General features: G+C 51.3%; 1 protein-coding gene across 1 annotated transcript; it reads right to left on the bottom strand.

The window, feature by feature from the left end:
* Positions 1–432: 432 nt before the first annotated feature.
* Positions 433–14,130, bottom strand: LOC102454957 (up-regulator of cell proliferation-like). The gene is made up of 2 exons (XM_025181358.2): positions 12,161–14,130; positions 433–8,934 (listed from the first exon to the last, which is right to left on the bottom strand). Exons 1-2 carry the CDS (start codon positions 12,237–12,239, stop codon positions 4,253–4,255), a joined length of 4,761 nt encoding a protein of 1,586 aa, XP_025037143.2. The 5' UTR covers positions 12,240–14,130; the 3' UTR covers positions 433–4,252.
* Positions 14,131–15,743: the final 1,613 nt, after the last annotated feature.

The following is a 15,743-nucleotide window of genomic DNA, read 5'->3' as shown; positions in this document are numbered from 1 at the left end:
ATTAATCCAGCTCCTCGTTGTCCAGAGCAATGGTTCACTGGCCTCTTGCTCACAACCTTTTCCATCGCTGTAGGCAGTTACCGGCTCCCTCCACAGCCGCCTTGTCTCTGGACTGACCTTGTCCTGTTCTTTTGACCTTTCTTCAGAGGCAGGGCTGCAGACCAGGGGAGCGCAAGGGGTACCGTATGTTAGCGAATATACCCCTCGACTTTTTCCGAATTGAGTAAAAAAAATCTTGTATACCTTGCGCACAAGTATAACCCACAGGCTATACAAGACTTTTCTTTCCAACTGTGCCGGGGTATATTAGCTAATTTAGGGTGCCGGGGGAGGGGGTGGGATTAGCCAGCCTAAACGCCCCAGTTCCTGCGCAGCTGCCAGTCTCCGGGTGGGGGAGCACTCATCCCCCAGTTCCTGCGGCTGCGCGGAAACCGGGAGATGAGTGCTCCCCCACCGCTTTCTGCGGCTGCGCGGGAACCAGGGGGATGTGCGCTCCCCCACCCGGAGGCTGGCGGTTGTACCGGAACTCACCAGGTGAGTAAAAAAAAATATTGTATACCCCATGGGGGGGGGGGTGTGTGTGTTGTAAAAACTCATATAACCTGTGGGTTATATACGCTAAAATACAGTAGTTGTCCTGGAGCCTGGTGATTTAAGAGGGTCTGAGCCACACTGCTGCCCCCTTGGCACCAGCGGTAGCCAGAGCCCTTTAAATCGCCGCTGGAGTCCTGTGTGATGTGGTGTGGACCGCACTCAGGGATGGCTAGGGAGGCTAGCTCTAGCCCCGCCCCTTCTGCTCCAGACCCACCCCTTGTTCCCAAGGCCCCGCCCCTTCTGGGAGCACGGAGCGTGCCCCTCCCACACACACATTGCCCAAGGCCTGGTGAAGTCTGTCACGAGCCCTGTTTATAGGCCAGGTTTTCCAGCCTTCTCATCACGTGTGTTGCTCGACTCTGGCCTCTCACGAGTGTGTCTAAACCTTTCCGAAGTGCAAAACACCCCCCCAGGCCCTCTGCTGAATAGAATCATAGAATACTAGGACTGGAAGGGACCTCGAGAGGCATCGAGTCCAGTCCCCTGCCCTCACGGCAGGACCAAATACTGTCTAGCCCATCCCTGAGAGACATTTATCTAACCTGCTCTTAAATATCTCCAGAGATGGGGATTCCACAACCTCCCTGGGCAATTGATTCCAGTGTTTGACCACCCTGACAGGTAGGAACTTTTTCCTAATGTCCAACCTAAACCTCCCTTGCTGCAGTTTAAGCCCATTGCTTCTTGTTCTATCCTCAGAGGCCAAGATGAACAAGTTTTCTCCCTCCTCCTTGTGACACCCTTTTAGATACCTGAAAGCTGCTATCATGTCCCCCCTCAGTCTTCTCTTTTCTAAACTAAACAAGCCCAATTCTTTCAGCCTTCCTCCATAGGTCATGTTCTCTAGACCCTTAATCATTCTTATTGCTCTTCTCTGGACCCTCTCCAATTTCTCCACAGCCTTCATGAAATGCGGTGCCCAGAACTGGACACAAGACTCCAACTGAGGCCTAACCAGCGCAGAGTAGAGTGGCAGAATGACTCCTCGTGTCTTGCTCACAACACTCCTGTTAATGGTGTATAGAATAGAATAGAATGGGACAGTTACCTTCCGTGTGGTGCGTACAACTTGCCAGTTAGCACAGTTAGTTACTCCTTTTTTTTTTCTTTCTTTTGCAAATGCACCACATTTTCAACTGGTGACCTGTGAAAATCCCAGATCCTCATCTGTGGCTGCTTGTCTTTTCAAGTGGTGCAACAGGACGTCCCCCAGGGGGTGTGACTAGGGAGAAGGAAAGAGAGTTTCTGCTCTGTGCTTTGTCCTGCCTGCGAACCTCACTGCCGATTTCACCTCGTTCCTCAGATCGCTGAGCTCTGCCGTGTCCACTACCGAAAGGAAAACGGTTACCGAGCTGTTCCTAATGGAGTTTGCAGCAGTATTACAGCCGCACCATGAAAATGCCTGTGCATTTCCTCCCCCACCCCCGCATCCTGTTCCCGAGCCGAACTGTCTTTCAGAGGGGCTGGATTTGTTTTCATGGCCAGAATCGATTTCTTCTTCTACTTCCTTTCCTGTTTGGCTGCGAGTCGCCCTGGCCTGTCGTCTTTGGCTGCAAGCCAAACTTCCTTCTAGCATCTCAGAGGGGTCTCTGGGTTAGTCTGCGACTTTAAAAAAACCAGTAGCTCTGGAGCACCTTAGAGACGAATAAACATATTTATACAATGTCGGAAGCTTTCGTGGGCAGAACCCACTTCCTCAAATGAGAGCGGAGAAAAAAGTGGGAATGTCCAAATTTATAACCAAAAAAAAAAAAAAAAAGAGAGAGAGAGAGAGAAGGGATGAGTTTGGATATTAGTTTTTCCTGATATCCAACCTAGACCTACCTCCTACACTGTAATTTGAGACCATTGCTCCTCATCCGATTATCTGCCTCCACTGAGGACAGCCCCTCTCCATCCTCTTTGGAACCTCCCTTCAGGAAGTTGAAGGCTGCTCTCAAATCCCTCCTCATAATCATAATCATAATCATCGACATCCTTATTGCTGACTATTTTCACTAAGTTCTTATCATCATTATTTAGGGTTTGATTAGTCATAAACTCAGTGCCTTGTGGCAAAAAACCCTGCAAATTTCAGAAGCCATGGAAGATGGCTAAGTTTCTTAGATTGTTACAAAACCCAAACATGTAGTTGAAGAAAGAAACAGCTAGGAAGATCCTAAATCTTACACTGTTGATACAATAAACTCCTTAATTGTAATCAAGTATAAAGATGCTTATTTCAACACAGAGCAGATATATTAACTCTGAACGGTGGATTGATGGGGTTTTGTGTGAATAATTTTTTGCTCACTTGATTTTGCTAAGTATTGTCTTCTGTGGGGTACTTTTAAATGGGAAGGATGAACAGTTCATATTTATCAGCCAACTGGATTTTGTTTTGCTAACTTGCACATATAAACACAATTTTGTGTTTGCAGTTGATTAGGAAAAGTTTTGCATTATCAATTTATGCAAATATTAGGTATTCAAGTGGACTTGCATATGAGACTGATTGAATCTGAGTTGAGAATGCATACTGATGTAATGTCTATGTTTCAAAGCATTTTTGTGTTGTTATATTTTGACTTTACAAACGAAATAATAGTACTTATTTTGAGTCCGAGTTAAGGTTAAGAGGTCCTTAGTGACTCCTTTTATTTCAGCCTCCTAATTAAGGTTATGGCAAAATTTTCCTTTCGAGGACGGTGTAAGAGTTTATTTTTCTTAGGGCTGAAGGGAATTATAGGTAGCCATGGCAAGGAATTCTGAGACTAAAAGGTTGCAGCTTCCTTCCCTCAGGACTAGAGAATCCAGGGAAGGGTCCATTTGGTTGATGAGCCAGAGAAAGACAATTCAGGCAGGACCGTGTCGTGGTGCGTTCTGCACATGATATGGTTAATTCTATTTTAATACAACCCCTGGAATACAATTGCATTTAATTCACAGCATCAGGGGACAAACAAGTGAGCCAGGAAGTGCAGACTCCCTACTTCTGTGAAGTTTAGGTTCTGCCCTGGACCAGAACGTCGTCTTAGGAGTCCTTGAGCATCTCAGTGTTCGTAGGACTATATATGAGTATGCTGTGCAAGGCTAAATGCTAGAGGCAGATGTAGATTTTTAGCGGAGCAATGGTAACATGGGCACCAGCCGCACAGCGTAGCCATGCTGACTACAAACCCACCCTGAGGCCTAGCTAAGCTGCGTCCACACTGCCCATGCCACCGTGGGTATGCTGGTATGGATACTATTGCTAAACTGCAGTAGGGCTGACAACCATGACAATCCTATTCTGTGCCTAGGAAGGGGCGGGGCCTCAGGAGGAGGGGGCGGGGCCTCAGGAGGAGGGGGCGGGGCCTCAGGAGGAAGGAGCAGGGCCAAGGACAATCAGTCCTCAGCACGGCGCACGTCGTGCTGCCCTCCCCCCCCAGCACCATGTGAAGCGGCGTTGTGATGCCACAGTAGCGCTGGCAGGAGGTGGAAACTCCGGGCCCCCTTGAATTGCTGGGTCCAGGAGCAACTCCCACCTTTCCCCACTGTTGGCACGTCTGCTACATTTTATCATCAGTGGCTTGCCCCGCTCTGTGCTAGCTTGAGGAGTGCGGGGATGGACAGCCGGCCCCTTCCACCCGAGGCCCAGCCTAAGGAGCCAAGTCCCACCCATCTCAGCCCCATCTATTTATTTTAGTTTGAAGGTTTCCTCCAGGCTCTGCAGGGCCTGCTCTTGAGTGATCTTTTCCCAGTCCCCTGGGAGCTCCGCTGGTTCCGCGTTATACGCTTTGGCAAATTCTTGATTGAACTCCTTAAACACAAACTTCCAGTAATCAGAAGCATTGACGTCGGGATCAGGCTGGATGCGCCAGTTGGGGAAAATAGCCCGATACTCTTTAAAAGGATGGCCCTCCCATCGTGTCTCCAGGCACCGGAACATGCCATTGGAATGCACAGCAGTGGTGCATATTTCACAGACAAGTATCTCTGTTTCACTGCACCGATATTCCCCTAACCCTTGAGGCCGATGCACCGATGCAAAATGTTCGGTATGGTCGGCGCCTACCGCCTCGCAGGGCACTTTGCAGAACGGACACTGCTTCCCACAGCCAAACACTCGCTTGAAGATCTCGTCCTGCGGCTTCACTGACAGACGGGAGAGTTTAGACTTGATTTCCAAATTTTTAAATTCAGCTAAGATTTGGGACTTCAGCTCCAAAAGAAAAGCGTGAATGAAAGCGGCAAATTTCTCTGCCTTAACTGTGTTTATAAAGCGTATTCCCACTAGATCATCCTTGGAGATGACTAGGTCTTTCTGCAGCACTTTGCAAAAGTTGTCGAGAAAGACCAAGGTCGAATCCGTCTGATCTTTGGAGTTTTCCAGAGCACGTTGGACTTTCTCTATTGCTGCAGAGAGAATGTCTCTCTCCATATCTTCTAGGCTTTTCTGCTCATGGTAGTGACCAACCAGGTGTCCCTGTATCTGAGCTTTCACAAAACCTTCATAGTTTTCAATGTATTCCAAATATCTGGGAAAAGAATTTTCCTCCAACAATTTTTTTTGGGTGGTAAATTGGAAGACACCCCGGCTGGTGTAATTGATGGACTGTCCACTTCTGAGAATGTCATCTGCTATGGCTATTCCTAGCCTCTTGTTGAGGTAGTCCACCAGGGCAGGCTTCAGACACTGGTCACAGAAATCCCTGGCTCTCTTCTGACTGACCTCTTTGTCTGAGTAAACATCTTTCAGGATGGAGAAATACTGAAGTTTAAGTTTCTTCAGACTTTGCTGAGGGTCTGTTTCTCTCATAAAACTATTGTGGATCTTCTGAAATGTTCTAGCAGCTTCTCCCAGTACGTGCCGTTTCAGGTCAACTTCAAAGCAGCCACTCGTGTGAAGTTCTGAAACGTCCCCCTGTTGGAGTCTCTCGTTGATCATACCCAGCAATTCTCTGCAGTAGACTTCATCGTAGTCAGCTGTAGAATTTGCTTTCTCTTCAATGTAGGCAAGGCACTGGCGCATTAACGACATAGCGATTTCCTCTGCTTTCTGCCACTTTTCCTTTGTGAACAGTTCCTTCAAAGTTTCGGCCAACGTCAAATCTAAATATTCCTTCTTCATTGTGAAGGAACTTATGGTGTAATGGAGCAAGCTCCCGGCGTCTTGGTGCATCAGTTTTCCTCGATGCTCTAGGTCCTCTTCCAGCAGTCTTTGCATCTCTTGAAAGATCGGTCGCTTCACTGAAGAAAACAACATGGATTTGGACAACTCCTCCCTCCACATGGCCTGGAATTCCCTCTCCAGTTCCTCATTGCTCAGTTTCTCCCCACGACTCCTGCAGTTTTCCAGCAGCTTGCCTAATTCTTGTTCGATTATTTTCCTGAACTCCGCCTCGCTGTGGTAATACTTTCCCAGGCCCTTTCGTCTGTTCTGGGCCCTTTCCAGCTGGTGGTGGAAATAATTGTGAAACACAGAGGCCGAGTTGCTTGTGTTCCTGATGAAATCTTCCTTGAGCTGTACCAGGTGTGTGCCCGAAGCGCCACCTTCAATGTATTTTTCAAAACACTCCAAAATCTTGTCTTCTTCATGCCGCAGTTTCTGCTTGGTTTCCCGGCTTATCTGGGTGAGGTGCTCGGTGTTCAGTTCATCGGGCACCTGGTTCTGGAGGAAAGTTTCTTGCTCACACAGAAGAAGGTGCATTTTCTTTTGGAACTCCCAGTCCAGTTCAGAAAACTTTGTTGATGCTACGTTATAGGCCTTGGTGGCGAGAGGATTTCTAAAGCTGACAATGAAGTTCTCATGCTTGAGCGCATTCCACAGGCTCCTGAGCCATTCGCTCAACTGGGGAAGGTTTTTGGGAGGAATCCCACCGGATTGGATCCGGATTAATTCCAGCAGGTGATTCTTCAGCTCCCCCACGCTCTTACTGTAGCCGGGGTTCACAGGCGCCATGGGAGAGACTCCGTGCCAGAGGCCGGGGAAGTACCACTCCTGTGTTTCTGGATCATAGTTCACAATATCTGAGAAGGTCACTTCTTTGCCTGGTTTTTCCATCTTTGCTGCAGCTTTGGTCATTTTGTCCAGCTGCTCCAGGAGGCGTTCCCCGTCCCCCCTGTGTTGTCCATGCGCTGACACATGACTGATGTTCTGATGCACAAACAAACACTGCGGGTTTTGCCCAATTTCCTTTATTCTGAGGAAGGCATGGACCACGAGTTGCAGAACAGTCTTCATGTCGGTGGCGTTCTCCATGTTAACGATGACAATGTCACTCAGTCCAACCACCAGCGTGGCCAGCTCGTTGTCGTGTTCACAGCCGTCCTCCAGCTTGGCCAGTTGGGCGGCTTTCAAGCCTCCTGTGTCTATCACCAGGAGGAAATCACAGGCCAGGTCCTGCTGAAAGGTCTCTGCCACTTGGATGAGCGACATGAAGGCTCCTCGTGTACGTTGGCTGCTGCTCACTGCGAACTGCAGGCCGAACATGGTGTTGAGGAGGGTAGATTTCCCGGTTCCCTGCGCCCCCAGCACCGAGAGAACCAGCATCCTGGACCTTCCCCCCAGCTTGGCATGGAGCTGAGCCAGAACATCGGTCACCCACTGCAGCGGGATGTTGGAGGCATCTCCATCGATCAGCTCCATGGGAAACCCTTCCAGCATCAGCTCAGCGGCAATGCCGGGGAGGTGGGTGAATCGTCTTTGGCTTTCTGCCATTTTGCCGCCTTTAACCATCGCGAGTTCTGCCTGATAGAACTGCGCCAACTCCCGCAGGAAATGCTCCGCCCCTAGGGAACCAGCCGGGATTACGTCATCCTCTTCCCGTGTAGGTGGGGCACCTGGAGAAGCACGACCCGGAGCTTGTAGCCTGGGACGTTCATCCTTAGCCATGAGCTCCAGCATCAATGTCAGCTCTCGGAGGAAGTGATGTTTTCCTGCGGGACTCAGCGGCTCCAGTCCGTTGACAAACATCCTCAGCCCAGCGTGAAGCTCGCAGTTATTCTGCTGGGTGTGCAGCTCCGCTAGTTTCCCTCTCAGCTGCGATTTGTAGTCTTCAGCAGGGACAGCGCCTTGGTCTCTCATTCGGCACAGCTCTCTTTCGACTTCCGTCACGGCCTGCCAGAGAGCTCCTTGGAGTTTCAGCATTTCTGTCTGGCAAGTCGCCACGTGTGCGGTGATTTCTCTAGCCCACGTCCTTGCACTCTGACACTCCTCGCAGTCCTCATCCACCTGCACACCTAACTCACGTGCAGTCCTAGCCAGCACTTCCATAGTGACGCTCTTCTGGGAGGAGTCCATTACACTGCGTATTGAGCGCTGGAGAATCTCCACTAATTCTGTCCCATTTGTGTTGTGGCTTCTCTCCAGCACGTTCAACTTGTTCAGTTTCAGCAGTGGGGCTAACGTATCGAGGGAACGCAGAGTTTCACTGCGTGTCTCAGCCAGGGCGCTGAGGATGAAGTAGTATTGAGTGGTGGATCCCTGCAGAGAGGAGAGCAGGACGCATTCTCTCTCACCGATGCTCTCGGTAACGATGAACACCGCTGAGGAGATCTCTGTTAAAAATCTGAACTGCAGCCAGTGTGACTCAATGTCCCCGCGCAGGTTTGTAATAGCGACGGGCTCGGGAAACAGATCTGAATTCTCCCGCCCGGCAGGGAAGTACCAGGCAATCTCGACCAGCCCGTCGGCGATTTCCCGCCGGACGTTCCCAGACTCCATGTCCCGATGGACAAAGAAGTCATGGGGCTGCTGGGCGGGGCTGAGAACCTCGTTGAGGAGCTGGGACTTGGAGAAGCGGCAGCTGCCCAGCCGCACAAAGGAGACGGTTGGCATTTGGGTGAGCACCAGGCTCTCCTCCCTGAACTCTCGGCTCTGTGCCAGGGAGTGCGGCCGCCACCTCCTCACAATGTCCCGCATGGCCCACAGCAGCAGGGTGCACCTGGGGGAGTCGAGGGCGGGCAGCAGCAGAGGCGGGGCAAACTGGCACATGGACATTCTGGACAGGATCTCCTGCTGCAGGAAACTGTCTGAGCAAAGCAGCACGGCGCAGAGAACGTCCAGGGGGTGCAGGGAAGCCCTTGAGTCCGTGTTGCTATGAGGAAGGATCTCACCACCCTCGCCTTGTCCCTCGTTCTCCTCACGGCCAGCTTGGTCACCAGGTGCTCCCTGCCCGAGGCTCGTGTTTCTGGCCGCCCCATCCAGAGCCAGGACCTTCCTCAGGAAATGCCACGGTAAATCCCCTACAGCCCGAGGAGTCCAGCTCTGCAGACTTTCTGGGTTGATTTCCTGAAGATCCCTCAGCCTCAGCTTCCTGCTTCTGTACGGCTCCATCTTCAGCCGGGACAGGATGTCCTGGGTCTCTCCCCTTCTCTCTGCAGGAACAGTGTAAAGCGTGAGCACGTTTCACAACTGATTTTTGTTTTTATTTTTTTACAAATCTCTTTTGACAGTGAGTGCTGGTGCAGGCTGGTGGTAGTGAAAATTGCGGCCCCCACTTCCATGTGAAAGAGAGGGGAAACTCGTAAAAGATTGTGGAGTACATGTGGGTGAAGAAATCATCCACGAAACTAAACTTCTCGGTTTAGTTCCTTGCCTCTTCCGTACCTGGAAATCTGTTCTGTTCCCTTGTTTGCAAATTTTAACTAACCCACCTGTCCATCAAAGCAACAACTCGAAGCCATCAAAAAAACCTCTTTGTCCTAGAATCTTCAAATATGGTGAATCTCCTGTTTTCTACTGAGTCTGATAATTCACAATAAGCGTCAACTCCCATGCGATTTCTACCTCCTACAAAGGCAGTCACAGCAGCAAATTTCTTTAGGTAGTACTGTGAGGACAACTCTTTGCATCTGGAACTGTGAAACTCAAAGCCCATGAAACGTGTGCTTAATTCTGCATGAGCCAAACTGGACAATCGCTACGACAAAGGATTAATGGACGCAAATGAGATATTTGAAATGGCAACGCACAGAAACCTGGAGGGGGAATATTTTAACCTGCTTGGGCACTCATTAAGGGTATGTCTACACTAACCCCCTAGTTCAAACTAGGGAGGCTAGTGTAGGCATTCGAACTTGCAAATGAAGCCCCAGATTTAAATATCCCGCGCTTCCTTTGCATGTTCCCAGGCAGGCTCCATTTTTAAATCCCCTTAGTCCAAACTGACTGCCCACGGCTACACGCTGCAGTCAGAAGTTAATCCAAACTAAGTCCTTAGTTCGGATTAACTGTTATACCTCATTGCAGGATTTAGTTCGGATTAACTTCTGACTGCTGCGTGTAGCTGCGGGCAGTCAGTTCGAACTAAGGGGATTTAAAAATGGCACCTGCCCGGGAACATGCAAATGAAGCCCGCGATATTTAAATCCGGGGCTTCATTTGCAAGTTCGAATGCCTACATTAGCCACCCTAGTTCGAACTAGGGGGCTAGTGTAGACATACCCTAACGGATTTAAAAGTAGCTCTTCTTCTACAAAGAAATATCACCAACTATCTAGCCAGAGAAAGTGCAGGATTTATCTTCATATGTGAATTTGACACTGTTTGCCTGGGCTTGAATAAAGACATACACTGGATGACATATTATAACACCAACGTTCCGTACATTCCACACCCTATTGGCATCAAGAGTGAAGTATGGGAAACTTCCAGCCCGCCCAATTAATCCTACTAGCACCGGGAATACAACTGACAGGTTGTGGCAGTGCGTCGGGGTTCCCCGTCTATATCAAGAACAGATTCCACCAGCCGGTAGAATAGAGAGGGGTTTATTGCTTCTCCGGGATACAGCACAGCCTAGATACAGCGTAGTTACAGGAGTCAGGGTCAGGATGCCCCAAATCCCTTGAGTCGGGGTCCATCACCCCTCAGCTTTGGCTCTTCCCTTCATGTTTTCCAGCCAACAACTTCCCCTTCCCCCAAAACCTGGGGTTCGTCTCCACCTCCCTCCCTTTCTCTGTCCCCCTGGGAGGCTGCACCTAGGTGTCTGGGTTAGTATACATGTGGGTGAGTCAGTAGGAAGCACACATCACAGTGCAGGGAGACACTGGGTTACAGAGCAGACAGCCTCCTCACTACATCACACAGGTCATATTTTTCTTCCTCTCCCTTATTATTCTAAAAGTCCCCCCCATTTTTTCCTCCACTGAAGCTGAGGAAGTGGGGTTTGCCCACAAAAGCTCGTGATACCAGATACTGATGTTAGTTTCTGAGGGTATGTCTACACGAGCAGCATTTTTTCAGAATAACGGACATTGGTCCGGGATCACATAGTCCACATCTACACTGCAAGCCCTTTTTTTTTGTTTTTGTTTTTGCTTTTGTTGAAAACCAAGAGGAGGAAAAATGTAAAACCTGGATCTGAAGCGGCAGCATATACCTAAAATCAGACGCTGTGTCTACATTGGCATGATTTTGCGCAAAAGCATGCGCAAAATCTTGCCACCTGACTACACTGGCTGCGAGTATTTGTGCAAGAACACTGATGTTCTAATGTATAAAATCAGTGCTTCTTGCACAAGTACTCTGACTCTCCCGCTTACGGATAAGCCCTTTTGTGCAACTGGTCTTGCGCAAGAGGCCAGTGTAGACAGGCAACATCAATTTCTTGCGCAAGAAAGCCCGATGGCTAAAATGGCCATTGGAGCTTTCTTGCGCAAGAGAGCGTCTACACTGGCACGGATGCTTTTGTGCAAAAGCACATCCCAGTGTAGACGCTCTCTTGTGCAAATGCTTTAACGCAAAATCTCTTGCGTTAAAAGAATTTGCACAAAATCATGCCAGTGCAGACGTAGCCTAATAGTTTTCTGGAACCTTCTTTGCCAACTCCTGATATGCCTAAAGTACAGTAAAACTCCAATAGTCCGGCTCCAATAGTCCGGCACTCCTGATAGTCCGGCATCAAAATGGCAAGAGCCTAGTGAGTGAGCTTCAGCAAAAAATGAGTCACAAGGTAACAGCGGCAGCAGCTGAACTGAGCAAAAAGAGTAAAAAAGGCTTAAAAAACCTAAAATATTACAGTATACTGTATACAGTATGTACAATAAAAAGGGTTAAGAACACTTTATATACAGTATATAATGTATACAGTATATATATAACCAGCTTATAGTACCTCCTGATAGTCCGGCATATTTGATAATCCGGCACCACCTAGGTCCCATAGGTTCCGGATTATCGGAAGTCTACTGTATATGGAGAATTGAATCCTCTCTCTCTAGGCCAGGTCTACAATGGCAGAGACAATCAATACATGAATTTTGTAGCCGGAGTCGATATACCTTGCATCAATTTTCTGGGGTGGTCCCACAGTGGGAGGTTGATGAGAGAAACTCTCCTGTCAACGTCCCTTATTTCTTGCGACAGTGAGGAGTACTGGTGCTGCTAGAGGCGCCCTCCGCATTCGATTTAGTCAGTCTTTGCTAGACTCTCTAAATTGAACCCTGGAGGATAGATGGCTGGAGCATCCAGCCTCTGGTAAGTGGAGAGGTGGCTTTAGGCTCACACACTCAGATAAGACAAAGCAAAGGCTGTGCAGGAAAGTTTCAGATGTGTGACAGTCAGAGAAGGGGTTTTCTCCCTCCAGCTGTTGTTTCTTACCAGATCCTGCGGTGTTCGTCAATCTTTCTGCCAGGCCGTGCTGGTTGATGGCCCTCTGCAGCTCCATTGTCGCCTCCATCCTGTTGTCAGGCTTGTCCCCTCAGTGAGGTCTCTGGGCTCTGCCCCTTGCAGTGTGCTCCGGGGGTGTTTCCAGAACCTCCTTGTGACTGTCACTCCCTTTGGATGCAAACGCCTCGAACTCTTGGCCCAGGTCGTCCAGGTTTCGTAACAAACGGTCTCTCACCGTCTCCTCTGTGCTGCTTCCTCACCCGGCGGAGCACAGGCTCACGAAACTGCTGCTGTGCAGGCTAACAGGAAACCCGACGATGTATTCCCAGAAACAAGGCAAAACCGAAACTGGTCACATTCCAGAGCAGGCTGTGTGCAGCAGCCCTCCCCTTCGCCCCTGCCTCAGCTCTTCTCCACACAGTGTGCAGGAGACCACAGTTGTGTATTTCACTCTCCCGCCCCCGCCCATCCATAAACTGATCCGGCCTGCCAAGCATTTCTCTCCGGCCCGCCCAGCTGATGTGCAAAGTTACAGCTGGCAGCGTGTTCCGCCGCCCCTCCCGCACCGTGCTCCCCTTCCAGATTCTCTTGCGGCTGAGCAGAGAGGTGGAGAGGGGGGTGCCGATGTCAGGCTGTCCCCCCGGCTTCTGTACCCCATCTCTGCAGCGTGGGGGTCGGGGAGAGGGAGACACACAGCGGGGATGCAGAGCTGGGCAGCTTTGCCTCTCCGCTCTGAGTGCCGCACACGCTCAATCGGCGTCACAAACTCGGTCTCGCGCACAGTGTCCGTTTCACACGCGCACGCTCTCTTGCTCTCTCTTTCGCCTGCATGCCCCCGCTTCCGCCCGAGGCCACGCCCCTTCTGGTGGGACCTGGAACCAGCCTGTGACTGAGGAAGTGGGGAGTTTTGGGGGCTCAAAGGGGGGTGTTCCATACAGGGGGGCGCTCCGTGCCCAGGAGTTACTGGTTCAATGTGACAAAGGGGGGGGGGTTGTTGTTTCAGAGAACAGCCCAGAGCTGGAGCCGGGGTGTCTAGGAGCCTGGTGACCCCAGTCCTGTTCAGAGGACGGTTCTGGCCAGACGACAGACAAGGGGCTGCAGAGAGGACCCCAGCAACCAGCCCAGCTGGTCCCAGGAGGGGAGAACATTGGACAGGGAGGGAGGCGGAGAAGAGGGGCCAGGTGACCCTCTTACCGGGGGAGAAGACAATGGATTTGGGGGGGGAGGCTGTTGCTGGGGTATTGGAGGCTCTGCTGGGAGACGGGGGCTGTTTTGGGGGGACAGAGCAGAGCAGGCAGGACTCAGCTGGCTGCAGGGGGGTCTCACGTGGGGCTGAGGGCCCAGGCCGACTGGCCTGAGAGACCCGTTGCTGTGTTCAAAGCTCACTAGACCCTTCTGTTTGGTGCTGGCTGATAATCGCTCTGGTCTAGAGAACAGGGGGGCGCTATGCCTTCTGGGAATGGAGGCCCCAGGCATCCAGAGAGAGTGGACCCCCCGAGGGGGTCACGGAGGAGGCAGGCAGCTGAGTGGCACCGTCCCAGAGACAGAGAGGCAGACCCCCCAGGTGAGAGTGGGCCCCGCACGAGAGGGTTGCCGTACTGGAGTGGGCTCCCTAAGAAGGGGCTGTCTCACGGCTGCTGGAGTGGAGTGGGCTCCCCGAGAAGGGGCTGCCGCACTGAAGAGGGGGGTTCTGCCCCCGAGCCGAGGGGCCGAGTGTGGGCACCGCCTGTGAGCCATGACAGTGACCACCTCCCGAAAGTCATGACGTGGCCCCCCTCCGAAAATTAGAGCCTGCTCCTGCCCCAAACGAATGTTCCCTCTAATATTTTTCCGTCCATGTGTGGAATAAATTGTTTTATATGCACCTAACATTGTTCGGATGTGCACCACCTGGAGCAACACACACTGCCGGTTGTGGGTGCTCTGATAATCAGCCAGGTGGCACTTGACTCTCTCCTGGGCACCCACCTGCCTGTTGATGCTGAATGGCTGCTTTTGAGCTCTGAGGCGCTTCTGGTGGGTGGAGATGTGACAGGTTATTAAGCCTCATTTCACCCAATTCACGCAGCGTCTGGGCTCATCTCGTGTCCTCCAGAGGGAGTCTTTCCAGTCTGGGGCATCAGAGAGTGTAGCCGTCAGTGTCCCCCCCCCCCGAAACACTCCTCCCCCCAAACCTTTCCCATGCTGCTCCAGCAGGCCAAGCAAGGAAGCCGGGCTGGCCCCCACTGCTCCCCAGTCAAGGGGAGAAACCCAGAACTCCCCTTCTTCCCCAGGCTGCCCCCAGCCAAGGGAAAGGGGTGCCGGGCTCTCACTCCCCTCCCGATGTGGCTGATTCTGGGGGGCAAGGAAAGAGCCAAGCTGGGCAGGGAGAGCAGGTGGGGTCAGCGCCGTGCAGGGGGGTATCCGTGTCCTGGCCTCCCCACCTAGGGGTCTCTGGTGAATCTACCCCCTGCAGCGTCCACTCCCAGCCAGCTCCCCCCGTTTCTGGATCAGTGGCTGACAGCCTCTTAACTCCTCCTGCTCGTACTTAAGAACATCACTTATTTACTGTCCCACCCACTGCAAATAATTATTCCCCGGGGGGAGCATGCAGGGTGCACATCCTCCTGTCAGTGTAAAACGGGGCTTGCCTGTGTGATTTACTTGGGGTGCTGATCCCCTTTGGGGAAGGGTATCGCAGGAAGCCCCAGACGGCAGTTTCCTTGGACCTATAGGCTACGTCTACACTGGCACCCTTTTCCGGAAATGCTTAAAATGGAACAGTTTTCCGTTATAAGTATTTCCAGAAAAAGTGCGTCTACATTGGCAGGATGCTTTTCCGGAAAAGCCCTTTTTCCGGAAAAGTGTCCGTGGCCAATGTAGACGCGTTTTTCCGGAAAAAAGCCCCAGTCGTCATTTTCGCGATCGGGGCTTTTTTGCAGAAAACACTACTGTGCTGTCTACACTGGCCCTTTTCCGGAACAGTTTTTCCAGAAAAGGACTTTTGCCCGAACGGGAGCAGCATAGTTTTTCCGGAAAAACACTGACAATTTTACAGTAGATCGTCAGTGCTTTTCCGGAAAAGCAAGTGGTCAGTGTAGACAGCTGGCAAGTTATTCCGGAAAAGCGGCTGCTTTTCCGGAATAAGTGGCCCAGTGTAGACACAGCCGAAGAGTTCCTTGACCTGGGTGGGGTGAGATGTGGTGCCGCAGGGTTCGCTTTGCAGTGTAGACATGCCCAGTAGCCCCAGAAGTAGCCCTTTCCCGAGCCCAGCTGGGCCCACCGGCTCGGACGCGGGGCTGCATGATTTGCAGAAATGCTCAGCTGGTGTTCAGGCTGCTTGTGCAAAATGGGTCCCCTAGTCAACGCACCCGTTGTGTTCTGTAGGGCCCCTCAGCCAGAGAGCAAACTCAGCTCAAGGCAGGGTGACGGGGTGGGGTGTGTTTGAGGTGGTTTTTCTAGATTTGTACCGTAATTCCAGGGTGACCCTCATGGTCACACACTCACGGTCCCTCTATCATGCTGCAGGGCGGCTGATAAGGAGGGACGTCAGTCCTCCTACCATGCTCTGAGAGAAACAAGGCTTCAAGAACCG

The sequence above is a fragment of the Pelodiscus sinensis genome, chromosome 4 (genome assembly GCF_049634645.1).
Source record: "Pelodiscus sinensis isolate JC-2024 chromosome 4, ASM4963464v1, whole genome shotgun sequence".
Lineage (NCBI taxonomy): Eukaryota > Metazoa > Chordata > Testudines > Trionychidae > Pelodiscus > Pelodiscus sinensis.
This window is presented reverse-complemented; position numbering and strand designations above follow the sequence as displayed.

Excerpts from the sequence above, each read along its gene's own strand:
- LOC102454957 (XM_025181358.2), bottom strand. The coding sequence starts at position 12,239 with ATGGAGGCGACAATGGAGCTGCAGAGGGCCATCAACCAGCACGGCCTG. Across the intron at positions 8,935-12,160 it reads GACGAACACCGCAGGATCTG|AGAGAAGGGGAGAGACCCAG; the intron begins GTAAGAAACAAC and ends CTGTTCCTGCAG.